The sequence below is a fragment of the Falco naumanni genome, chromosome 5 (genome assembly GCF_017639655.2).
Source record: "Falco naumanni isolate bFalNau1 chromosome 5, bFalNau1.pat, whole genome shotgun sequence".
NCBI lineage: Eukaryota > Metazoa > Chordata > Aves > Falconiformes > Falconidae > Falco > Falco naumanni.
Window position 1 is genome coordinate 30,134,732 of NC_054058.1, and position 26,074 is coordinate 30,160,805.

The following is a 26,074-nucleotide window of genomic DNA, read 5'->3' on the forward strand; positions in this document are numbered from 1 at the left end:
TAAAAGCATAAAAGAAGCATAAAAAAAGAAGCATCCTGGCTTCTGAATTAACTACAGAACAAAAGAATTTCTGCCCTCTGCCCCCTTGGGTTTTAAGCAATTCTAAATAAAAAATGTCTCAGTCAGATGCACCTGCACATACCTAACACACGCTGCCTTTGTCAATATGGGTACTGAGTATGATATTCTGCATAACTAGGTGCTATGTAAAGCTTTGCTCTGAATGCACAGGAAAACAACCAAACAACAATCTGTTTCAGTATACACCCAGAACTACAGCAGCACCCTAGTCCAATCCTTCCTTTCAGACCCACAAAGAATTTTAGCTACGCCTATGAGCCAATTAAATCTCCCATTCAGCCAGTGTTCTCTGGTCAAACTATGGATACAAGACACACGAAGTGCTGTGTATCTTGAAACATCCTCCAGTCTGCTTTTTTTTACAGTTTAAGCCAAAACCAGTCAAGACTGGAACATATGAGGAACTTTATATTCATCTTTTTAAGTAAATTTTGGTGGCAGTTGGAAGCAAAATTTCTCAAGGGTAAGAAATTATGAGAAATAACGAGAAATAACATATGGTCTTACTTTTTAAAAGGTGACTATAATCTCACTTTTTGCTGTCCTAATTCTGAATTGGTTTTATGTGTCCAGCATAAATAGGGACAAATAAAAAATATTTAAAAGTCTAACTAATGCTAATAAGGATGGCTAGATGGCTACAATGCTGTAAGGAGGTGTTACGCTAGCTAAACATCTTGGTATCACTTCACTTGCAAAACCATGCAAAAAGGATACCGAAGACAGAAGTTGCCTCTGTCCTCTTCCTCTTTTACTTCATTTCTGAGTCTTGTATGGGAGGGACAAGCAAAATACACTTCTAGAAAGCAGAATGTGTTTGATTTTCCTGTAAAAAGTCTGTAAATAGCCACATGTTCTTTGGCATATTTGAAGTAAATCCCTTGGTCATCTTAAGAGAAATACTACTTAAAATTATCATTCTGATAATACCATTAGCTTCCTACCACTGTTAGTGGTAACTAGCTTATTCAGCAAACAGATTCACAGACAACATTTTATGACAGTACACTATTGCATTTGTTTCTTATAGCGATAGTCAGGAAAGTTAATACAGACACAGGTGTTCCTTCTGTAGGTACTCTGGACAATTTCAAAGTATTTGAACCGTGTTAACTGCACAACATTGCCAGGCTGAGATTGATAGACACAAAATCTCTTAAAAAAAATTAAAAAATTAATTTCACACCAAATACCATGTTAAAAAAAAGTATTTTATTTTAAGTAACCAAGTATCAGATGCATAGCTGATTTTACAAAAGTTCTTGTATTTGCAAGCTAAAAATCAAACACAAATGTTTCATATTTTACTTGTTCCTTTCTTATGTTCTCCAAGTGAATAAATACCAGTACAAAGAGTAAATTCCTTCGTTTTACCAGAAAAGAGACGTTGTGTTGTAAAATTTCATATTGAAGGCAAATGCTTATTTTACATTTCAGTTACCCAGAAGAAAATTTTATGATCTCCTCCAACTGCACATAATGGAAGAGTTCTATGCCATGTCAAACCAGATCCTACAGCTGCAGTGCCAGTAAGAATGGGCTTTGAAAAAAAAAAAAAATAGAGAGAGGGAGGGAGAAGTATCAATACCATTTACCATATAAATGATTTTTATACCAGATATACCAAGTTGCACAAATAAAACACCACAGATTTAGTACTCCTTAACAAATACAGTTAAAATACAACAGAAATCCAATTGAAAAATCTTGATTATCTGCTTAGTTCCAGTAGCTACTTACTGCATTTAAGTAAGATACAGCAAAATATTCCGTAACAAATAGTTTTAACTATTTTCATTAATATTATTATTATTTTAAAGGCATATTTTCAAACTTAGAAACCTTTTTTAATGAAATTACTTCCTGTTATTTAAGTGTACTCACAACTTGTATGTTTGGAGGTAGTATTTTTACTGTAAGCATTACAAATGTATACTAACTCCAGCAAAACAAAAATGTTTTGTATGCTTTGTATTCATATATTTTCATTAATGATTTAAAATATAATTAGTTCAAACCTGTAAAATACACAACCAGCTGCTTCTAGTCTCTTTAGAACTAGAAATACTGAAAAATTTATTAAATAATGGGTTAATGTGTTATTCTTCCCCTTAGCACCAGTAAGACAAAGTAAAATAAAACAAAGATGAAGCAGCTTTTAAAATAGCAGGTTAAGTGTGGTGTGATTTATTTTTTTTCTTAGCAGGGATAACACAAAATAAAATAGGTATACCAAGCAGCATTTCTGGACAGTTTGGGCTAGCTTTTAATTGTAGCTTTTAAGTATCTATGAGCCTGATTTGAAGGGAACAAATGCAATTCCAGCCAAAAGCCGATCTCAAAAACTTACCTGGGGATGTCCTAAATGATGAACAAGCAGTTGACTAGTTGTCTTTCCTGGATATCCAGTGGTTGCAAACAGATTTTCATTTACTCGGGACCACCTATTAATAAAATTAATGTACTTTTCAAATATCGCTATCAGACTATCAGAAGTGCACAGAAAGTGGAGTTCTGTCCCTTGTGGTTAACTGTGTTAAATATTCCACCAACACCAGAGAAATTCAGAGAAATGGCTTGTAAATGATTCACCACCCACAGCCCCATATGCCTATTATTGTAAAGCAGAAAAAAATCATGAGAATGTTAGACATATATGCTAAATTTAGTTCATTCACAAATTTTGCAAAGTTTATAGACCAGGTCCCCTTAAAAATTACTTAAGTGAGACACAAGCAGTTCCCTAAACTCACAACTCCTTGCGTATACTTAGGTTTATATAGACAAAATCCACAGAATAGAAACAACGCTAATACCTGAATAATCTGGCTCGATCAAGATGGACAGGTCTCTTATCCTGTGGATAACTAAAACAGACATTCAGGGTAAAAAAACTGTTCTGCAAACAGTGACAGCTCATACTGTAAGTACCAAAAGCATGTATCTATTAAACAGTGAAGAAAATCTACTCTCTGTGAAGAAGCTGAGGGAAGACCTGAGCATTCCTGCAGCTTACATCTCAATCTGGGGTAGGAAAACTTAAGTAGTTTTCCAGTTTATTACGGTTCAGTAATTATCTATTTATGACTTAGAATGAAATTTTAACTAACACATAAACATTACAGTGAGTGGCAAACAGTAGTGAGATGCTGTCTCAAATGGGCAAAAAGACAATGTTATTTTTACCAGATAAATATCGATTAAGACGAAACAAACAATACCAAGGAATGACCTGCACTGATATTGTAATTCCTGATGAATGTTCATTTATTTACTGAACAGGTGATATAAATACATAGTGCATTTGAGTGCTATAATAGCAAAGTAGCTACATCTCTTCATGGCTGCCTAAGAATAGAATAAAGAAACATATTCATGTATGAAAATACCTGGAGCAAGTGATATCCCAGATTAGCCAATCACTTCCAGCAACTGCTCCAATTTTAAGAGTATTTTTTAAACACCAGTCTGCTGACATCAGCGGCGTCTGTTCACACTCTAGGGAGAGAATGGCTTGCTGTGTAATTAGATCATAGAATCTGATTGTTCCATTCTTCTCTGCTACCATCAGCTGTTAAGAGAAATTAATATAACGTTGTAAACTCAGCATGTAATGAATCTTAGTATGTTTTCTACTCTATAGCAAACCTAGCAGAGTTTCAAGCAAATATTAATAATATTAAAATAGGTATCATTTTCACTTTGTTTCAGAAAGCATTCTTCTGAACACTCTTCCACCAATAAATAAAAAGCACTTTAATCTGTATTACTGTCACATTGTTTTAACAATTAGATTATCTATATACCTTGTTAGAAATCTATGCATATAATTTTGGTGCTTAGAAGCACCAGTTCTTAACCACCAATGCACTGTGCTTTTAAAATTGTAAAGCAAAAAGTTACTTCTTTTAACATTAAAGAGTCCCTGTTCCGAGTACAAAGAACTGACAGATATAGTGCTGTATAAGGAAATAACAGTATTAATCAGCATAACTGTAGAATTTGAATTCACACTTAATGGTTTTATATAACATCACAAATTTTGCAACAGATTTTATCTAAACTGTTTGCATTATAGTAATATTTTCAAGCAGTTTATTATGTATTGTAGAAAGAGCTTCCTGATTAAATGATGAAAGAGGTTTTCTCCATGAGGAAATTATGTGCTCGGATAGTCATGAACAACAATTAAGGAAGGGAAAGAACCATTAAAAACAATACTCCAAGTTTGTTTGGAACAAGAGAGCTGTCAGCAAAACATGCTCTTCTGCAAACTAAAGGACATGGTACAGTAAGCATTTTGACCTGCAGTAAGCTTTTCAGCAACCATCAAGTCTGTCAAGTTTTACTAGATTTTTGAAGGCGGTTTCTCTTTAAAAAAAATTTTAAAATCCTGTGCTTACTCTTTCATAAGGGTCCAAGTAAAGACAAGCTAATGTGTAAGATCAGTGTAATACCGCAATTTTTGGGCATATCTAGTAATTTTGTTGTGCTACTGGGCAACTTTGTTAGCAAACAGTAGCAAGCACATTCATTTGTGATACCACTTGAATCAACAGTTTTCCTATCTTAGTAAGGACTGGATATTGATATTGGTGGAAAGTATGATGAAATTACTGAACTTTCTTCCCTATTGCTATGTAAATATTTTGATACCTTATTTGACTGCTTTTCTATTTTAAGTGTGTGTTTTTGTGGTAATCTGAAAAACTATCTGTAGCTACTTAAGACAGTTATTGAGTAACACAACAGGAATAATAAATCCAAGACTACAAGGACTAGACGATTAAAGAAGCTGAATATTTTGGTACACATCAGCTGGTTAATCCTCCCCAGTGCAATAAACAGGTAGGTATAAAATCACAGTTTATTTATTTTTATTTTTCAGCATGTATTTCATATATTCCAAGCAAAAAAAAAATAATAATCTCTTGCTAACTTCAAACAGGTACTTTTCAAAACTTGGCATGCTTTATAAGAATCTATGTTGTTGGTGAACAGTGTTACCATAACTGAGAAAAAATTCAACTTTTCTATGATAGCAGTAAGTTAACATGCAATTGGCAGAATAGTTATCAACAACAGTTGATATATGTGATCAAGAAGGAATAATTCTAATGAGAGGAGTGAGGAACTGAGGGTAAAATGACAAGAATGGGAATGAGAATTCACATTATCAGATCCAACCAATATCCAGTTACAATGGATACTAGCTCCCCAAGCTTTAATCTTAGTACAGCACTGAAGATTCATAGTTTAGGTAAGACCACCCTCCTGTTATTTTAAAGGTGATGAGGGTGAAGAGCTGAAACACACAACCTTAAAAGCCTCCTCAGGATGCCAGCAAACACTCATTCCAGGAGAACGTAAAACAAAATGGGCCTTCTCATTTCCTTCCAAATCCCAAACCCTAAAGCAAAAAAAAAACAAACAAAAAAGGCAAAGTATTAATCAATTTATTGCCATCTGACTGCAAATACATAAACTTTCAGTGCCTCAATACATTCACAAAGGAAGCGACCACGTGAAATAGTGTTTGTGCTTTATCACTTCAAGAAGTCAGTAAAAGCGGTCAGTGCTGAAGTGAAGGTATTTTAACATTGATGAACTAGGCAGAGCCTGTTTAAAAGGGGAATATAAAATAATTTGACAAGTTTAGTTGTCTAGACATGAAATCTGGAGGAGATGTTCCCACTTTATTCTTAAGTCACAGCCTTTGTACTATACCATGAGTAACAGTGACACAATACAAAGCAGAAAGGTCAGTGTTGGTCTAGCTGATACAAGCAACCTACAGTACCAAGTAACTTAAATCATCCATATTACCACATAAAGGATAAGACCATTATCCACTATTACAATACCACTAAAATATTTTGCTTGTCTAGTACATGAATTTCCAATTTTTCCTGGTAAGACAAGATTGTGTAATGGAAATACAAGAAACTAAAAATGAAGCTAAGGCAAACAAAAGGATCTACAGCAGAGGTGAACACTAGCCCAACAAAGGATCTTGGCAAGCTTTCAACCAATAAATCATATGTGCCAGTTTAATCTTTTCCTTTAAAATCACCTACAGTACATATCAAGCAGTTTAAATTTAATAATAAAAAAAATCAACAATATTTGGGTCAGTATGGATTGACAGGGAAGTGTATGCTGAAACACTCTTAAGTTAGATGTTGAGTAACTAGGTTAGATGATGAGTGAGTTTTCTTTGGATGCATTCAGTACGAGTGGTAGTGAGCCATGAAGCTACTTTGCTTATAAAATGCAACAAAACCCAAACTGAGACTCACAGCCACTGCTCAACTGCCTCTTTTCCCACAAAATCAGCAGCTCAGTTGTAGGACAAAGACATCACAGTTGTGAACATTAGTCTGAACCACAATGCTGCATACTATTTATATGCATTTGAGCAATGAAATATACACATATATCCTTCCTTGCTGACATCCAAAACCTTAGAAAAAGCCAATTTTTTTGAAGTAGTGTTCTGCCCAGTCTTTTGAGTTAGATGAGTAGTTATGTACTATTATTGTTTATTCTAGAGGATTTTTGCTGACTTCCTCCAGACTTTTTTGGTTTATATCTCACCAGGGTGCTTAGAGCCTTGTATTTAAGAGATTTCAAAAAAACTCTTAAATAATACATCATAAGTCTAGACAAAATATATGGGAATAAAGTAAATATATTTAATGAACAATGCTGTTTTCTTATGCCAAACCACAATAGATCAAATATTTGCTCTCCCTGCAGAAAACACAGGGTCTCTAATATTGAAGAATCAGTGTCCTTATTAAAAAAAGTCAAAACAAAAACCTGAAAATTGTTTAAAAAATGAAATATCTACTTGATTAGGTAATTTAGAAACATACAATATTTTCTTCTACTGCCAAAAATGTTGCCTTGTAGATTTGTCCAAGTCAAATCAACACTTTCCGTGTGTATTTACTGTGCAGAGAGAAAATTATGATACAACAGAAGATGGTGAATCATTTTGACCAAAGGAGCATGCCATCATATTTCCTTCCCTGAAGTGAGCAAGGTTATTAGGTGTTGAGACAGAAATTTATGCTTTCTACCTCCCTAACTTTGTTATTTATAAAATGCAAAACTTGTATCTCTTACTTTGTAAGAATGGTAACATTGTTAGTAACAAACAGTACAGGAGGGGGAAAAAAAAAAGGATAAATGCCCTTATTATTATTTTTGGGTTTCTTTACTGATAACAAAAATGGTATCATTCAGGGTGCAGGGGTGCAGGTTGGGGAAGGACCCCAAAACAAAACCCCAAACAAACCATGCAATACATATCAAAATAGATACTTGTCTGATGCATCAAGTCCATTGCTGGTATGGAAGTTTACAATTACATATGTGTTCAATTAACTTTTTAAAATATTTCTTTGTCTCTAACCCAAGTAAAAAATGTGCAAAGACCAAAAATTTAGCCAAACTGAATTGCAGTTACTCAATTACTCAGTAATCATAAGCAAATCAGCTACAGATGCTAAAAAACCCTCTAGTTTTGTCCACATTCCTATCATGTAAATCAATCCAAAAAGAATGAGCATTTTGTTTCCCATTCAAAGCCCTTGAAACTTTACTAATATTACGATGATTTTATATCAAACTAGTGCCTATGCTTCTCCAAACATCCTGATTTTTTGTAACCTTGCAATGTGTCACTCTCTTAATTCTCCTCCTCCTCCCACCAACCATTGTATAGACTTGTTATTTGGCCTTGTCGTATTTTTTTTTAATATTAAAAAAAGTTTCAACATAAATTTAATGGAGAAAAGTCTGAATAACCACAGTTGAAATGAGGGCCAAAGTTTGAATAATGGAAAGCCTCAAAAATACTATGTGATCTGCTCAGTAAATTCATTATTTTTAAAGTAACTAAGGAGAAATTACATACTGCAGTGCTCATAAAATTTAAACTAACAGGAAATACAGATAGTTGCAAATGTCCTTAAAGAAAATTCCTGAGGTATTAGTATGTTTCTCTTGCCACTCATATCCTATGATTAAACAAATAAATAACAACTGCAGTTCTCTCAAAGCATTAAGATATTCAAACTACATTGGAACAACTATATTGTACATCATATGCATGAATATGGATAATGACATGCTGCATATGTGCAGTAATTTTATCACACAATGGACTTTCATTAAAATTGGCAAAGTATTCATTAGAGCATCTGAAAACCTGTCTTGTGGCAATGGAGATTATCCTTATTTTAGATTCTAACTTTCTGATTAATTTGAACTAGAGAGCAAAACCAAATCCTAACGGAATAAAAATAATCATTTGCAATAGTAAAAGAACAAAACTATATTTCAACCTTCAGGCATTTCTCAAATCCCCAGAAGATTTAAGTAAAAAAGGGAATTCTTTCACCATAGGATTGCCAGCAATTTTAGTGAGTGGGGTGGGTGCTAGAACAAAACCTTGTCATCCAATACCATTCCCAACCACAAGGCATGATCAACTATACTTGTACCATTACTCACAGATTACTGTCTGACCTACTCTTAAAAATGCCCAACATGTCTTTTAAATAGTAATATCTAACTTAAAATACCCCTTGCTGATGTTTCTTGATACCTCCATCAGAGATACTGCACATGAGAGGAAAATCCTATGACCTCTGAAAAGCTTCGAGGACTATGGAGAAAGGAGAGATTCCTTTTACAGAGCTCACGCAACAAAGGTACAGCAAAGCTGTTCCTCATTGAGCACAAGGAGTGAGAAAAGGAAGATCTCAAAAAGAAAATGAAAGTGCAGAGATTAGTTAACACCGTGGACAATATACCCAACCCTGGCCTTATCTCAGGTCTTCTGCAAACTCCATATGGAGGTGGTTATCAAAGATCGTAAAAGGATTTAAGGCAGGACATGAAAGAACAGAAGGCTGAAGCAGAACTGCAGAAATCCCCTCTAGCTGTTCAGAAGAAGAGAAAGGTGTAATATTAAAGACAATTTCCAGTAATTTATTTTATTTTACTGAGAAAATAAAAGACTAACTTTTAATAAATCAGTTAATGCACTGTCAAACTAACAGTTCATTGTTGCAAAATCTGTAGCAGAATCAGGTATCAGAACTCCCTATTCAGCACACTGTGCAAAACAAGCCACAAAAGTGGTTGCATGGGGAGAAAGGGGAAATCCATCTGTGCTGCCTAGCACTAGGTCACCACACACAGCCATCTTAAATTATCTCCTGACTCGGCATACAGGTTCCTAAATTTGTGCCTGTAGAGCATTTCCTTCACTTACTTTTGATCCATGAAATAAAAGCATTTTTATAGAGTAAATGTGTAAATGCTCTTTCAGAAAGTCGACCATGTTCACCACTTTCTTTTGGTGGTCAATGGAAATGTCAATGTTATTAAAAAATTAGTAATTAGAATCTTTCCAATTTTGGCATTAAAATCCATGTTACCTCTGGCTTCTTGTAATATCTATTTGGGTATGCAAGCATTGATCTATTTTTCATGCGTAACTGAGGGATGTAATTCTGATTAACCCCTGCAACATTGCTAGAAGTGGGAGAAGCAGGGGAACTGCACATATAGTATCTCAAGTGTCTCAACTGACTGTTCTTTGCTAATACGCATTTCAGAACATGCACACTCAGAAGTAAGTCCAAGAAATACACATTACTACTACTACTGAAATACCTTTAAAAGTTATCTAAAGTAAAGCTAGAGACTAAGCAGCATTTTTGCAAAAACATGACACTACAGTTGTATCCTTTCAACTGAAGAAAAATTAGCTGTTAGCGTTACCAGCTAATTGTTTCCAATGTAAATGCAAAGCTAAATGCTCCTATGGTATGACCGAGACTCAAAACTGCAATTTTGCCAATAACTTCCTAAAATACAAAGGTAAATGCTAAACAAATATAATGCAATGATTTCTATTTAAAACAATTTACAGGCTAGACTACATTCTAGGACTGTGTGACCCTTAACATAAGTCATAATGCATCACACAGGAATTACCTACCACTTTATCCATATATTCTGAAAATTTCCTAACTAAAGGCTTATTCATTCACACTTAAGACAGACTGAAACACATTCTGCACATCTGATTCAGAAAGTGAGGTTTTTTAAATTTTTTTTTTTTTCAGCTGAGTGGATACCATTAACAGGAGACCAGTTAATACTTGCATAGTGATTGTGAAGTATAACAGAAGTTATTGGTTAATACTTTCATCATGGCTGTAAAGTACAACAGAAATTGTGTAAGATTACATTTGGGAGACATACAGGGATGTATACAAAAAGTGTGCAAAGTCAAAGACTAGACTCTTAAAAATAATCCAAGACTTTCCTATATTTTCATCAATTATAATGCATAGCTTGATAATTGTAATCATCCCACCTCAAAAAGGATAAATATTTCAGAATGGTATGTCTTATATGAAGAAACACGAGGGAATTTATCACACAGATGAAGACAGAACAACATGAAATATGGTAACTTTTAAAAAAATTTTGGCAAAAATCCGTAACTGAGTGCACTAGGAATGGGAAGATGGAAATAAAATATAGTTTTGGAGGCAGGAGTGAGAATGACAACTTTTCAATATAGGCAAAGACTGAAATATTTATTGAATTAACAAGGTAAGACTCAAGGGCAACAGGTGCTGGCAACACATTAAAGAACAGAAGACATAAAAAAAATCAAACAGGAGTTCCCATTGGCTTTCACTTCACATTGTCTGGAGAAAGACCTACACAAAATAACACACAAAATAAGACACAGGAGTAACCATGTAAACCAATACACCACAGACTAAAACCCCCTAAAAACAGATGAAACACTACAATAAATTTTGAGACTCTAGTTAATTTAGTTTCCAGTGATACCAAACCATTCCCCCAGATCTCTGTCCAGGGAGAAAAACTAACCTTCTGATGGACTGGCATTTGTGGTATGTGGAACAGAGAAGGCTGAACTTGACAGTGGCTGATAAATTCACGTAAGTCCTTTTCTATGAAGCAGCATAAGCCACAGCTTAAGTAACTGTACAGAACTCAGAAAGGAATCAAAGAGCAAGCACATTCACAGATGAAGTGGAAGATAAGTCAGCTGTACATTCTTTTCTATTACACACACAGAAAGAGAGGAAAATTATATAGTTTAAGGGGTAATAAAAAAATAGAGAGGGAGACAGAGGGATGGATGAGTCCTTTTCAGCTTTTTAAAATACAAGGCTATCCAGCACTTGATGAACAAAAGAAATTGCCATGCTCCCATTATTAAGGGCCTGACACTGTCAGTAATCTTGCAGTTCAGCAAGAGGATGGAATATGTGGTGGTTATCAGCCAGACTGAATTAACCTTTTAACAGTCAGAGGTTAATTTTTAGCATGCATATGAGACCAGTGGGTTTTACTAGGATGGTATTTTGCATGAAATAATTCAAGAAACATCAGGTATCGTTAAGCTTGTGCTGTTTTCCAAACACGTCCTATGCTGTTTTTGCAGAGGCTTCATTAAAGTACCAAAACCAAATGATTTGTATATCTGAATCCCTGCAGTCTCCTGTACTGTTTCTAAATCATAACGAAAAAGCCAGCAATAATTTTTAAGAGTGGTTCAGAGGGAGTAGCACACACAGTTCTCATTAGCAAAGTGGGACACATATGTTGCTACACTTAAGACAAATGTTCAAAGTGTATAATGCATTATAATTTTAAGGAATTAAATGAAATAGTCCTTAAACCTATCATAAAAGATTTTTTCTTATTCATTAACCATACTTTATGATACCAAGAAATGGACAAGCAAATTACTTTAATTACACATAAATATTATATAGAATTTTGAAACCAAGATATGAAAGGCAGATCATGAAGAAAAAACAACTAGATTTGAAGGAAAACAATTAGATTAAATCCAAGAGGCAATTCACTTCTCTGCCATGACAAAGTTTGGCTTTCAGCAGAAACATACAAATATCTTAATTTGATTTTTTTTATGTATACACAAAAAACTTTCATTTTTACTTCAATTGTATTCAGTATGTTAACACATAAGACATAAATAAAACTGAGTCAAATTTTTGTTTAATATAACAAGTTATTTTCTCTGCCAGTCTTTTAGCATTTTCTTTAGAATTTTGCAAACTTTAAAAATATTTTTTCTATTTTTTAAAGAAAAATAATTATGAAAAGTGTAAAAAAGTGAAACAAAGCAAAATTTGAAAATTACAATAGCCTGCCAAAAATATAAATTAACTATACGATTGTGAACAGCTTCATCCATCTTGGAACGTAGCCATCCTTGGAACAAAATGATGGAAGTCATGTATGATATTTAGGATCCAGAATTTGAATTTTTCAATCAACTTTGCAGATGTAATTTTTAGCTACAAGAATTTTATGTCTAATATATACAGTTGTGAGTAACTGCAACATGGTAGGTTTTAAGAGTCTTCCAAAGGTATCTTCTTTCAGAAAAGCAATTCTTTTTAAGTTTGTCATATTAGTTTTGAGATTCTCAGTGCAGCGAAACGCAAGATTATTGAAGTGTACAGCATATTTACATACCAACACCTCTTCAGCTGTCTATGAATGCACATAATACTTTTATTCACAATTACATAACATAGCTACTGCAATTATTTTTATGCAAGAGTATTTTTAATTCAGTTCTACATCAAGCTGGGAAAAAGTCGTATGGTGTCAGACCAGCAAGGCCAACAAAGACTACATACAAGAAACAACAAGGATTTCTGAATGACACAGCAGCAATTTAAAGGTAAGAAGAACATTGAATATAACCCGTATCTGACTTAAACTATCTGTCTTCCAACCAAAATGACTGAGTCCAGCTCTGAGATGTCACCATTGCAGCAGCTTGTGGCAAGATTGTTTATAACATGAAAACTGAAAATTCAAGTTCTTTAAAGATCTCTGCTAAATTTAAAACTGAGTGAAAACCAGGGAAGATCTAAACATGTTTGTATATATTCTGGACATAATGAGACATTGTATTAAGACTTGAAAGTGGAACTCTAACAGAACAATACCCATACACTCAAAACTTCATATTCTTGTACTAATTGTTCTAGAGCTTTATTCCAAAGGTATTAACAGATGATGTATTCTGAGAACAATTTCAGGACAGAAATCTACAGACAGAATAATTACTCCTCTTCTTACATTACTGCTGAAGCAAATTACACATTAAGTAAGGAATGATTTTGGTAAGTCCCAAGGAATGCATTTTCCATTGGTTTTGAAAGTGTAACCTTTAAATTCAATAAAAAAGTCTTCATGCTCCGCATGCATGAATGGAAAAAATAAGAACTCAAGTAGCCGAAAAAAAATATCCTACTATTTCCCATGGCTTTTAACCAAAGCCTTTATGGTTTGCTGCATAAAATGTCTTTCAGAGTTACCAAGTTGAAATCTTGAGAGTATACATTAATTATATACTTCTCATTTCCCCTTATTTTAGTATCAATGAGACTACTGGTTTTAAAAGTTCTCTTTCATCCCAGGAACACTGAGCATTTCATAAAATAAAAAAAGGCCACACATTCAAACAGCTCTTTGCTGAATAAACCCAGTATTAGTTTAGATTTGATGAAGAAATCAAGGATAGGAAATAAATCAGAACAAGTTACAAATAATACTATTCATTCCTAATGAATTTGTTGGGAATATGCACAGGGCGTCTATGGAAAATCTGCCTACTTGTCACATTAGTTATTTCTAAGTTCCCTAGGGGTGTTAAAATCACAAGCCTTTTAAATTTTCTATTTATGTAGGACAGAGTAGCTCAACTAAAGCTACTAAACTGTGATTTATGCCAGTTGATGATCTGCCTTTTACAAAATCTCATACACAGTGTAATCATTCTAAGAGCTATTCTCTTCTCTCCTATCAGGTAGAAGAAGGCCTAAGTAAAAAATAACTTTTTTCCCCTCTGAGTACTACCTGGTCATTTATATAGGAATTGATACGGTGGTAACTTCAAAGAGCAAATACATAATTCATATAATCAGAGAAAAACCTAAAACTGATCCTTTAATTGAGACAGGTTTTCAATTATCACAGCTATTACAAAGAAAAGTCAAAGATGATACTTTCTCAAGTCTCTTGCTGCTACTGCAACAACTTGCAAAGCCTGCATAGCCGCCCTCCTGATCCCTCCAACTGTAAGCTATACTGGAGGGATAAGAATAACAGCTTTACACATTCATGTGCATTACTAGAAGAGGAGGATGGGGGTAAAAACTCCTGTACTACAAAACCTTAACCAGCATTTTTCAAATTATTTAACCATTTTTCTCTTTTACTTCCAGTTACAAATAATTTCATGAATAGGTTTGAAGCAGCTATAATCATGGCATTATGAGCTGCCAGTACCACTGTATTAGTATGGTACTGTCCTTATGCTGTGTAATCCCACCTCCTAGTAAAGCTAGTAAATTTGGGAAAGCAGACAAATTCACACACACTGGTTTTAAAGTTGAGTCATCTGATGACAGAATGGATAGAGGACTGTACAGTTCAGTGCTGAGCTATGCATGTCTCTTCTCTTCTGTTCTCGTGCCTCTTATCCCTGTCCCAGCAGGAGAAATTATATAGTGTGTCATTCCAAGACTGAACAGTTTTCTTCACATTGTATCTAGTTAGTTCAAAATATTGCTTTGAAAAAAACCGAACCCGCAAGTCACAACAAAAAGCCAGTCCACAACCTAGTTAACAAGACTAGTCCATCTGTCATCTTGTTAGTGGGCTATGAAGGCCCACTAAAAATAAAAAATTCTTATTTATTTAAGCAAGCACATAAAGCATACACTCACAGAAAAAGTACTATTTCAATAATGTTTTGAACAAAATGCATACCTGCAGGTGTGGTCGTCACTTACACTTGCAACTTCCTGACCTTCTTTGGGAGCAAACACCAGATCATTAATGTAATCTGAGTGGCCATCAAATGTCTGTCAACCAGAAAAGAGAAATACTTTTACCTTAGAGCTGACTGATCCATCAGTCCACAATGTATTTAACAGAACCACTAAAGAAAAGATGTATGAGTGTTAAGATAAAGCTGTCATTTCACATGGAAGGTAAAAAAAGTATTTATCAGTAACGAGTTCTTTAAAATATCTTGCTTGACAGATCAGTGAGTTGCACTGGAGTTTTTTATCCTCCTTTTGACCACTGAATTTTGAAGTTAGAACATAACAAATGTCAGAAAGAAAAAGAATGACCAGGGAGCGAATGTATGCATGATCTAGGTATCTTAAAGAACTCTGATTACTGGTAAGTACCTCTCATCTCTGAATACTAGTTTTCGCTAGGGGTTCCTGCAACCAGCAAGAGTTCCTGAAGGAGCAGTAAACCAGCCACTTGTCCAGTATGTGTCCTTTTCCAAGCAGTCAGCACACAAATTGCCTAAGAGGACATGTCTACTAAAGGCGGCAGATGAAAAGGCTACCTTTAGAAAACACAGTTAAAAATTTAATTGTAAGAAGATGAAACAGAAGACAGCGCAGGCTGAAGACTAAGAAATCCAAAAATGAAGAACAACTGCACAAGCAAAAGCAAGCAAGCCATACAACACCTTGGCAATTAAGCACAGTATGAAGCATTTGAGAAGAACAGACACGATGCTTTGTGTTTATATGCTGTTGTGCTGAAAAGGAAAGAAGATCAGGTATAATGCACATTTCTGTTCTTGTGAACTAATAGATAATCCATTCTCAAACAATAGGATATAAGCACTTGCCATGTGAATGCACACATGAACTGTCACTCAAAAGTAAACATTTACTGTTGTATCAAAGCATGACCTTGTACCTGTGTACTGTTCTTGCCCGAAGCTTCTTAATCATGACATTTTTATTTCAAAGTACTAACAATAATTTATCTGTAAAAAAAACCAACTTAGCAGCATAGATTTCCTGAATAAAAATAAAAATCTTAGTTTTTGTAAAAATTAAAAGTTAGATAACTTTTACGTATTTCAAAGGCTTTTCAGTTATATTGGCCACAATATCAAGGCACCTTTTTTTTCCCCCTCAGTTATATTCAGTGCTTTGCACTTACCTACAGGTATCCCTGATCTTTTGATGCTTACAGTATCCTCAAAAATCTAAGTTAAAGAACTTATACACATTTAGCATTAAGCAAGCATGCAAAACTCATCTCATTTAGGGTCCAGTCAAAGTTTAAAGTACATTCAAATTCATTCACATGGGGGCTAGATATGAATAAATCATCTCTGGTCTCATTAGAAAATCTGTAGCTAGTTAAGGTATCAGTTTGCTCCATCTGAGGATTTACATGTATTTTCCCTCACTAACTACATCTATGGTGTTTCTGACAGAGATCTCAAAATTTTGTGTCAGGCAAAGTCCATGGGTAGATGTTATATCTGTTACTGTTCCATCCTCCTCAGTCCCACCAATTAAGTTTCAAGGTATAGCTTCTCTTGTTTTGCTCAGCAAGGTATCATAAAATGAAAATATTCTCTGGTTAATAGCATGACATGGAGAGATTGCAGTGGAAAACAAGGGCAAATGAAAACAAGCAGTTCTACAGTTTTCTGAAAAGAAAACACACTATCTGTTCTCTAAGTGTAGCTATTCTGAAGAACAAATGCAGAATTGATAAAACCCAAAAAACAAACCTCTCTCAAGCATGCACAATAACTAAATCCCCCTCTCTTAAAATTTGATGAATGCCTCATCAATTCAATACAGAAACATTTTCAGCAGCCAACTGAATGTTTTCCAATAGCTTCTAATTTTATTAAAACCTAGTGGATTATACTAGAACTAATACATCCTAAGATGATGCTAAACTATTTAGACAGAAATGCCAAGTCTTTTCAAAATTTTCAGCATTCCAAATTCAAATATCCTGCCTCATTTTACTTGTGCAGTTCTGATGAAATATGCTTTTTATTAAACAAAATTTGATGCAGGAGAAGGAAGCCACAATTCATTTCCAAATGAAAACCTCAAAAGAAGAAAAAGGTTTCATGAAGATCCATCAGTCATATTTTACCTTTTGTTTGTTGTTCTGGGCTTGATCCAACCCATAAATTTTGGATTAGTCGTGTTGACAAAGTAATGGAAAACTCAGTATGCTTCAAGTTCCTTGTTGATAATTACATCAAGACAGTTTTTCCACTGGGAAAACAGAGTAAGATTACTCCGTCTATCCCTCCAAAAGCAACACATACTAATTGTTTACTATAAAAGACAAAATGTTCAGAGATTACATTTTGACTGTAATCACATACTTCCTTCAGCTTTGCACATTTTGTACCTCTCCTGAAAATCTCACATTTAAAGTATGCACCGTACAACGGATCAAAGTCTTGAATGTGTTCATCATGAGTTCAGCCTCAGGTTTATGAAATAGCTTTTCTGAGGTATTATCAATTGACCATTACTAAGAAACCATTATATCAAACTTTTTTGAAAGCCAGCTCAGCATAGCTGACCAAGTATTTATGAACATCAGAGATACGCCAAATACTTTCAATCAGAGTTAGGTGTTACATTTTTCTTGACAAGAAGTAGATAGTACAATGATAATCCAGGTATAAGAAATCAAGGTCATTATCTGGAGAAATTATTTCCACACATTTTGTCAAAAAAACCCAGAAGGTAGTCTGAAAGACATAAACACACTAATCCACATTCTTCCTTTTCACTAGTGAGTTCCTCACTATTAGGTAATTTTTATTTCCTGTTTCCTGATTATTTTTGACATTAGACCAAGCCTGACCCAGTAACAATATGGATTTTTACTTTTTCCTCAGTCTCAGTACATCCTTACTGAAGTTCTTACATTGTTAATTCCAGTGATGGAGCTGGCACAAACAACACTAATATCTTTACTTTTAAATTGAAGCCAACATTTCTCATTTGTATCGCGTAAGTACCAAATGATCTTTAGCCCTCTATAGTGTCAAAAATGAAGAAGCAACCCATGGTATCTTCAGCTGACGAAACTCAAATTCTATGATCCTTCTGTCTACATTGAACACTGGAATAGTTTATACATGAGATGAATAATTAAGATATTCCAATTGCTTGTTTCCTTCTGGGGCAAAATAAATTCTATACTTACAGTACTTAGATCTGTGGCTGTTCAGCCTAAATACCACATTCTGATGTCCAACACTAAATACCACATTCTAATGTCTAATGCTCTGTGGTCTCTGTACTCACTACCTGTCATAAAAAATTATTCTGACGCGTTATGCCATGAACACACTTTTGCAGTAGAAGTTTATAACTGCAAGTCAGAGCATTTCGAGTAGAAAGAAGTCCTAAGGGTAGATGAATCAGTTCTCCAATGAACCTTCTTGTATGAAAAATAATTGCTATCTTAATGGAAATGTAAATGTGGCATTTCAAATGTATTTCCAGGCATCCAGTCAGAGCTACTGTGTAATAAAATTCCCCTAAATTAGAACTGCATGTTTAAAATGTCATTTGTGTTGGTCTGATAACCAGAAAAATACCTTGTCAGAACTGGGGAAACAATAACTTATCACAGAAATCCTACTCTGAAAAAAGAGCACTCACCAGACTGTACTACTGAGTTGCCCCCTTTGCTGCTCTGCTTGTAATACACACCATGCACTGATAATAAGCTAGAAGAGAATCATCTCATTTGGTATAGTCAAAATTATTATTTCAGAAGTGTGCTGTTTGTATATCTCAATCTAATTCAGTAATAAAAGGCTTACTAGAATTCTGCATTGGAATAAACTTGCTTATTTGAACTTGTGTGTTAAAAGTTTAAGCTCATGAATTATCAAAGATGAGCTTGTGTGAAGTTAGAATATACTGATTATTTCTCTGGAAGCAATTAGTTCCTAACAAGCAAACTGGCAGATCCATTGGTAATTCCTAGTGTTATGTCTGGGCCGTACCCCACATCAGTATGGAGAGTCTGAAAGCTGGTGTAGACATGAAGTCTGCTCTGGAGAGTATAGAAGCTTTTTTTTTTAGCCTTTTGCTAAGTACCAGATGATGTAGAAACAGGAGGAGTTATGAAAGTTATGCACTATGACAGTTGTCACGTTCAGCTTTTGACAAAAAATTGTTGAACAATAATTAACCCCCAATAAAAATAATTAACAGCTTTCCTATTTATTACTATGTGGGAGAAAACACTCATCCATGGCTTGAACCAGTGTCCACTGAAGTCAAGAGACTTCTCATAGATTTTAGCAGATTGTGGATCAGGTCCCTTGTTAATCCAAAATAAAAAAAATAATACTAGAATTTAGATGCTGAATTTAGCTGAATAAAGCCTGTAGTACCAGGTTCATCCATATGTTTGATTATTTCCACTTATTAACCATCAATTATCTACAGTTATTAACAATTTCATCCATTTTCTTGCTTCTGCATGCTTATGAACAGTTCTATAAATTTCTCAAATTGCAAGAGACATAAAATAAGTAACTTTACATTCTGTCAAAAGATTTAATTAATAACTTAAATTAAAGCTGCTGTTGTCTGCAATATCATAAAACTGGCAGATATTATATCAATAGATAACTTTAATAAGGAATGACAGAAATCAACTCACAAGCAATCAGCATTAAAAACTTATAGAAATATTTTGATAGAAGTGCCACCCAAGTTGATTATAACTATGTCAGCTATCCCCCTGCCTGGGTGACAAAGCTGTGCAAGATGACCAAAGGTGAAGGAAGGGAATTAACAGTATGTGCACATATCAAGTAACATAAAAAGTAGTTTCTTTAAAGAAAAGCCATTCTGTTTTTCATTATTATCCATCTTTACTTCTTATGCTATGCTTTATTCACTCCATTATCAGTACAGCCACATATGACATCTGCAATTCACTTACTTTCTGTGTGACAAATATTGTCTTACTAATACAAATTACCAAACCACAAGTGAAAATCTATTATTTTCTCCTTGAAAATAGTACACTATAATACTCCATACACAGCTGCCACCAAAAGAGGCATTATCATATTCAAAAGCACTAAAAGAAGGAACCCTTTTCCACAATTTTTTAGTCTAACTAGCCTTGCTTACGTTTTTGGTTGAGACCTCAACAAAACAAATTCAAACTGGTTAGCACAAACATCTAATTAACGTTAGAACTTGGACTGGGCCATTGTTTCAAAGGCAGAATTTTGAAAAATATGTACACATCAGAGTGAGATAGGAGTTGATGTCTTGCGAAAACAGAAATCTCCAGAAAACCAATCTTCAGTTTATGAAGTGAAGACAATATTTAGACCTGGTTTAAGAACACTACCATCTACATTGAAAGAAGGGGAAACAAAATTGTATTTGAAGTAGATATTTCCTGTGTTTCAATCTTAGACATAAAAAAGTGACAGCCTATGGGCATGTCTAGTGTACCTGTCTGCAGTTATGTATTAAATTCAGTATTCTTTCTTTAAATTTTCTACAGTTCGAAAGAGTTGAATTGCAACTTCCAGTTCCCCATGACAGAGAAATTACTAAACTTTCTTTTCTTATAGAGCAATCCAATCACCTATACCACTTAAAATCTTACAGGTCTGTACATAAAGGAACCTTATCCAACATGGTACTCGAAATTCACCTGTAGGACACTGTTTATGAGTATATTAGAAGATCAGTAAGCCTCTACTTGCTTTTCTTCAATTTGGTTAAATTGTTACACAAATATTTTAAAATCAAAAGATCAGGTAGCTGATAAGTACAGCTATTTCCACTTCAAGGCAAAAAGGTATACAATACAATGATTTGCTCTAGAAATAATGGATATAGGATCTGTCACAGTTCAGTGCTGTACCTCAAACAATACATTAAGCAAAACTGGGCAGAAGGGCCCTTAAAGATTAAAGACTAAAGAACTTCTTAAAAATCAGCTTAGCTGCCCTTACCTTAAATTCATTCTTATCCTGCAGGTCTGACGTAAATAGCCTTAACTTCTTATCAGAAGCCGCAGTACAAAACCTACACCCAACAGACAAAAAAAAGCCCTTCAGTCAATTAACACTGCAATAGTTGACTTTTTATCAGTTTCCCTTCAGTTTAAACCTGTAAAGTGACATGCAAATGAAAATTCAGATTTAAAAAAAAAAAAAACCAAAACACAAAAGCTTCTATTTTACTTTTCTGCTTTGGCAACAAGCAGGGTTATAATTGGAACTTACTTATAAAATAGTGTGTATTAAGTGCCAAGAATACTTTTCCATGGAAAGAAATGCAAAACATTTTCAAAGCTAAATCTGAATCCACTATCAATTACCTGAAATACCTCTTACAACCGCCATTGAAACTTCCCTTGGAAGAAGTGGCAGAGCACAAAAAAGAACACTCATCATCAGTCTTTTAAAATACCGAAACAAATTCATAAACCAATTTCTAATGTATTTTTTAAAAAAAGACTGTAAAAAAATGCAGCAGTAAGCAACCATAATTGTGAATAGGCTCAGAAGCTACTGAGAACATTTTAATTCCTAAGTGCATATTTAATAGTTAACTATTTTTCTAGATTTACACCTCAACAGGTCTCACAAATAGCATCTGAGCTACTCCTAAACACAGCCCATACTATGCAGACCATTACAAATAACTTTATAAAGCAGGCCGCTACAACAGTCTCATCCTTATTAAAGTTCCTAAAATAATTCCTTCTTCACAGACGTACAAAGAACTGACTACATTTTAGGTCCATTAAAATAATGAAAAAGGGGGAAAAATTATTTCCTGCTAGTTCACTGGGGGGAGGGGCAAGAGACACAAGAAGTAGAACAAAACAAAACAAAAAAGCACGACTAAGGATGAAAATGTTCTACTTAGACTTTGTCAGTGATTTCTAAAGAGTTAGATTTCATCCATAAGTTTTAAGCTTAGTCCAACGTTAAGGAATTAGGGAGAACAAGTAAGAGACAAGGATTCATTGTACTCATTTACTACAAAATACCTTATCTGGGGAGGTAAAGCATCAAGTCTAGTTTCTGGACTCCATGCTATGGCATCAACTCGGATTCCATGATGGAACATTCTTAGTGTCTTATATTGCATGCCTTCCACTTCTGCATCCTCCTCCTATAGAAATATTGTAGTTAGCTAATCCAGAACAATGTTTTGATGACTTCTAACAATTCAGACTGACACGAAATTGGAAGGCTTTCAAAATTACATGTATCTGTAGATTGTTAACACCCTCATAGTGAAAACTAGGAACATAAAGAAAGTATCAACTTGAATATAAGTACTTAAAAATACATGAAATGATTGCAGTCTCAAGTCAGAGGCCAAATGCAGGGCACAAAAATCGGAACTGAGCTACAAATATACTGAACCCATTCTTTGTACAAGTAGCATCTTCACAGATACAATTAAATCTACTTACTAAAGCATGGTAAGCATACACTGCAATGAAAAGAAGTAACAGAAACAAAAGCAAGCACATCATTTAAGCTATTTTCTCTCTGAACTGTTTTTGGACTATAGAAAAATGCCAGCACTTCACGAACAACATCCTTCAAACAGCATGAGCTAGAAAGGTACCTTTTGTCATCTAACATGACCAGAATTACTAACCTGTCTATTCTTCCCACTGGTGAGCACACTGGATGGTGGGAAATATGAAAAAAGGAGTTGGGGTTGTTGATTCAGTCAATCAGTTGACCTCTAAAAAACTTTAAAAAGTTTTAAAAACATCTAATGGAGCACCTCAAAGAATAGTTCTACAAAATTTTCTCTATGTCAGGATTCTGCTTCAGGGTAAAGACTGTCCCTGCGTGCCCTGAGTAATGTAAAGACTAAGAAGAAGATAGCTGAGGAAGCATGAAATTACCCAGAGTTTTTCAATACTTCCTGAAGCAAGGAGCAAGAAGAGTATTTTGGAGTAGGGGAAGAAAATGCTAAATGACTCCATATGTGGAAGGGAAGGGAGGATATGAAAATTATAGAAAATATACCTTGTACCAGTGGTTGTCAAAATTTTGATTAGTTTCTTTTCACCAGAAACAAGACAGAGGGAAATACAGATGACAGTAGGTTTTTGTGGTTAGAACCAGTTGTTTTTCAGAAAATTTCCAACAGTAAGGCTTTAGAGAATAATAATAAAAAGAGCAGTTATGCTTTTATTTGTATTAGATAAAGTAAAAAAAAGACAACCCACTGTATAATAGGGAAGCAAGATGAAGAAAAAAGTTTAAAAATAGATTCCAAAGAACAGTTGTCTTCTATTGATTTTCAAGCACCTAGGCAAAAAATATCCCTAATTAAAAAAATCTTACACATTATAAAAATATACAGTACAGTGTTTTACATATTCATTCAATGACTAAATTTCAAGGTAAGAAAACATGTTTTACTGTTTCTAACAGTCTGTGAGAGAGATCCAATAAAAACAATTGGGAAAGCAAAAAACAACAAAAAAAAGAGAGTTAAATTAGGTAACTATTTCTACAAAAGTATCTATAAAATTAACATAGACACCTTAATTGTAAAGCTGCAAGTAGTTATAGCCTTTGCTGTTTCACAAACTAGCTGAAAGCTTTAGAAACTAATTTAATCTAAATCGCAAATGTACATAGAACAAAATATAACTGCAAAAAAAGGAGCCAATTATCCTGTAATGATAAAGAACAACATAGAGCAAATATTAAGTCACATATTTCCAAAGTCATGTGCTTATAGTTCTCAGATAGCAGTCACCAACATTATTAAGAGGTACTAAAATGGGATTACTCTTTCAGTGGAATAGCCCTGTTTTCTTCGCGTCTATTAAGGGAGTGTAGGGACAGGACGAGTAACAATGGTTTTAAACTGAAAGAGGGTAGATTTAGATTAAGTATTAGGAAGAAATGCTTTACTGTGAAGGTGGCAAGACACTAGACCAGGTTTCCTAGAGAAGCTGTAGATGCCCCATCCCTAGAAGTACTCAAGGCCAGGTTGGATGGGGCTTGGAGGAACCTGGTCTAGTGGAAGGTGTCCCAGACCACGGCAAGGGGGTTGGAACTAGGTGATCTGTGAGGTCCCTTCCAACCCAACCCACTCTATGATTCTATTACTCTGTTCAAAGCAGGACAGTAATTTATACCGATGTGTATTTTATATGTGTATATATATATTCTTGAAGAAAAATATCTGAGCACTGTTAACATAATAAACAGGTAAAACCTTCCCTTGATTACATGGGGAGGGGAGGAAACAGGAAAGTGACCAAGGCCTTTGTGCAGTAAGGGTGCTGGCAAAGTAAGTTTTAGAAAGCAACTAATAAGATGAACAATAACACAAACTAACCTGAAATCTGCATGTCCCAACAACTACGTAGTTATTACCACCATATGCAATGAGGGAACATGCATCTCCACTATCAAATGGATTGAATTTTACCACGTGCACATAATCTTCACAATCCACAGTGTAAGCAGTGTTTCTAGTAGAATCTTGCTTCATTTTCAGTGGACTAAGTTAAGGTGTCATGGAAGTGATGTCTTCTCCAGGCTGAAAATCTACATTCCTAAACGGAAAATTTTAAAACCCACGCATTACTCATTTGCACAAAGAAAAAATGTAAAAGGCATTTGTGGCACAATAAATCAAAATTTCTTGTAACATATTTAAGAACACAAAAGCTGCACGTATGGTCATTATTTGTAAATGTAGCATGTATAAATCAAAAGATTAACTAACATAACTAATATACATTCAAAACTGCCTCTTCAGACTTCCAGCAATAACTGCAAATTTTGTGCTGCTGTTGAAAACACCTAGACAAGCAATTAAGCAACTGTACACACCAGAAAAGTCACATACAGAATTTTTAAGTTTTCAGCCAAATGACAAGAAATGATACATTACCACCTTCAGCTTCTCTTGCATACCTCTTTAAAGACTATGTATCTAACTAAAAGCAGAGTGAATCAAGGCTGCAAAACTGTAAATGAGAATACTGTCAGGCATAATATTTAAACATGGTTTCATGACATAAGCCATTCCAACTGTGGACAGAGCACCTACACCTCTGTGTACCAGAGAACTCATACTTTACTGTTCAACCAATTTTTAAGAAAAGCGGGTTCCTGTGCTAGAACCAAGAGGATGAGAAACCCAACTAATTTCAGAATCACTCCTTGTAGTCCCACCAGTTTAAGCCTTTTTGGGAAATCAGACCTTTAATTACACACCACATGGAAAAAACAGCCTTAAATCTCAGACCTTTGACAGATTTTCCCGCGTTAACGATGTGAAGGTCTCAGCATCCAAGACTGAGTATTTTGCTTGGGAGCCACCCAGGTTTGACACGGGCATCACTGAGATGCAATGACGCGCTCCATAGTTGCAATGTTTGTTTATTAATTAATACAACAAACCACCACATTAATACTTTAGCCATATAACTTGTATATAGCTATGCTTTTAAGACCAAATACAAATTTTAACTCTACCCGTATTTTTCTTTTTGTTGAAGTCTTCCCCCGAACACAGGCCACCAGACTAGCTTTTAAGTGAAAATATCAAAAAAGCCATTAGCTTCATTCCTTTAGGAAACGCAGTTCGGGACACTGAGCCGTGGGCGTGCGGGTTACCTACACACCCGCATCTCCCCCGCCTTTCTCCCCGCTTTAATCTACTGCTCTCTCCTTTGTCCCTCAGGACCTATAGCTGCTACTCCCGAGCGAGGCTACAGGAGGCTGTGCCGGTCCCACAGCGCAGCCGGTCCTCAGGCAAGGCCGAGGGCCCGGGCCCACACCCACCCACCCACTCACTCAGCAGGCAGGCCAGCCCGGCTCCCGGGCCTGGCAGGGTGAAGCACCGGCTTCCCCCCGGCCCTGGCGCAGAGCTCCCTACCCCCGCCTCACACGGGGACACACACACACCTCTGCGGCCCCAGACACCAGCGGCGCGGCCACCGCCTCTCCCGCCAACAGCGCAGCACCTCCCGGCCCAGGAGCGGCAACCTTGTGCTTCCGGGGCAGCGGCTCCCC

At 35.1% G+C, this 26,074-nt stretch overlaps 1 protein-coding gene across 4 annotated transcripts; it reads right to left on the reverse strand.

Moving 5' to 3' along the window:
* Window positions 1-1,278: 1,278 nt before the first annotated feature.
* On the reverse strand, window positions 1,279-26,071 carry NUP37 (nucleoporin 37). 4 transcript variants are annotated; one of them, XM_040594326.1, is made up of 11 exons: window positions 25,967-26,027; window positions 25,535-25,587; window positions 24,387-24,606; window positions 22,054-22,178; window positions 21,008-21,080; window positions 14,968-15,062; window positions 5,401-5,491; window positions 3,471-3,652; window positions 2,898-2,948; window positions 2,432-2,525; window positions 1,279-1,621 (listed from the first exon to the last, which is right to left on the reverse strand). In XM_040594326.1, exons 3-11 carry the CDS (start codon window positions 24,540-24,542, stop codon window positions 1,508-1,510), a joined length of 981 nt encoding a protein of 326 aa, XP_040450260.1. In that variant the 5' UTR covers window positions 24,543-24,606; window positions 25,535-25,587; window positions 25,967-26,027; the 3' UTR covers window positions 1,279-1,507. The 4 variants fall into 4 exon arrangements, with proteins under 4 accessions (XP_040450260.1, XP_040450259.1, XP_040450262.1 ...); XM_040594325.1 differs by lacking the exon at window positions 25,535-25,587 and having other exon boundaries at window positions 25,967-26,071; XM_040594328.1 differs by lacking the exons at window positions 25,535-25,587; window positions 25,967-26,027 and adding an exon at window positions 22,677-22,704 and having other exon boundaries at window positions 24,387-24,496.
* Window positions 26,072-26,074: the final 3 nt, after the last annotated feature.

Coding starts and splice junctions, on each gene's coding strand:
- NUP37 (XM_040594325.1), bottom strand. CDS start 24,542: ATGAAGCAAGATTCTACTAGAAACACTGCTTACACTGTGGATTGTGAA. Junction 22,179..24,386: donor TTGGGACATGCAGATTTCAG/GTTAGTTTGTGT, acceptor ATATTTCTATAG/GAGGAGGATGCAGAAGTGGA. Junction 15,063..21,007: donor AGGATAAGAATGAATTTAAG/GTAAGGGCAGCT, acceptor TCTGGTTGACAG/ACATTTGATGGCCACTCAGA.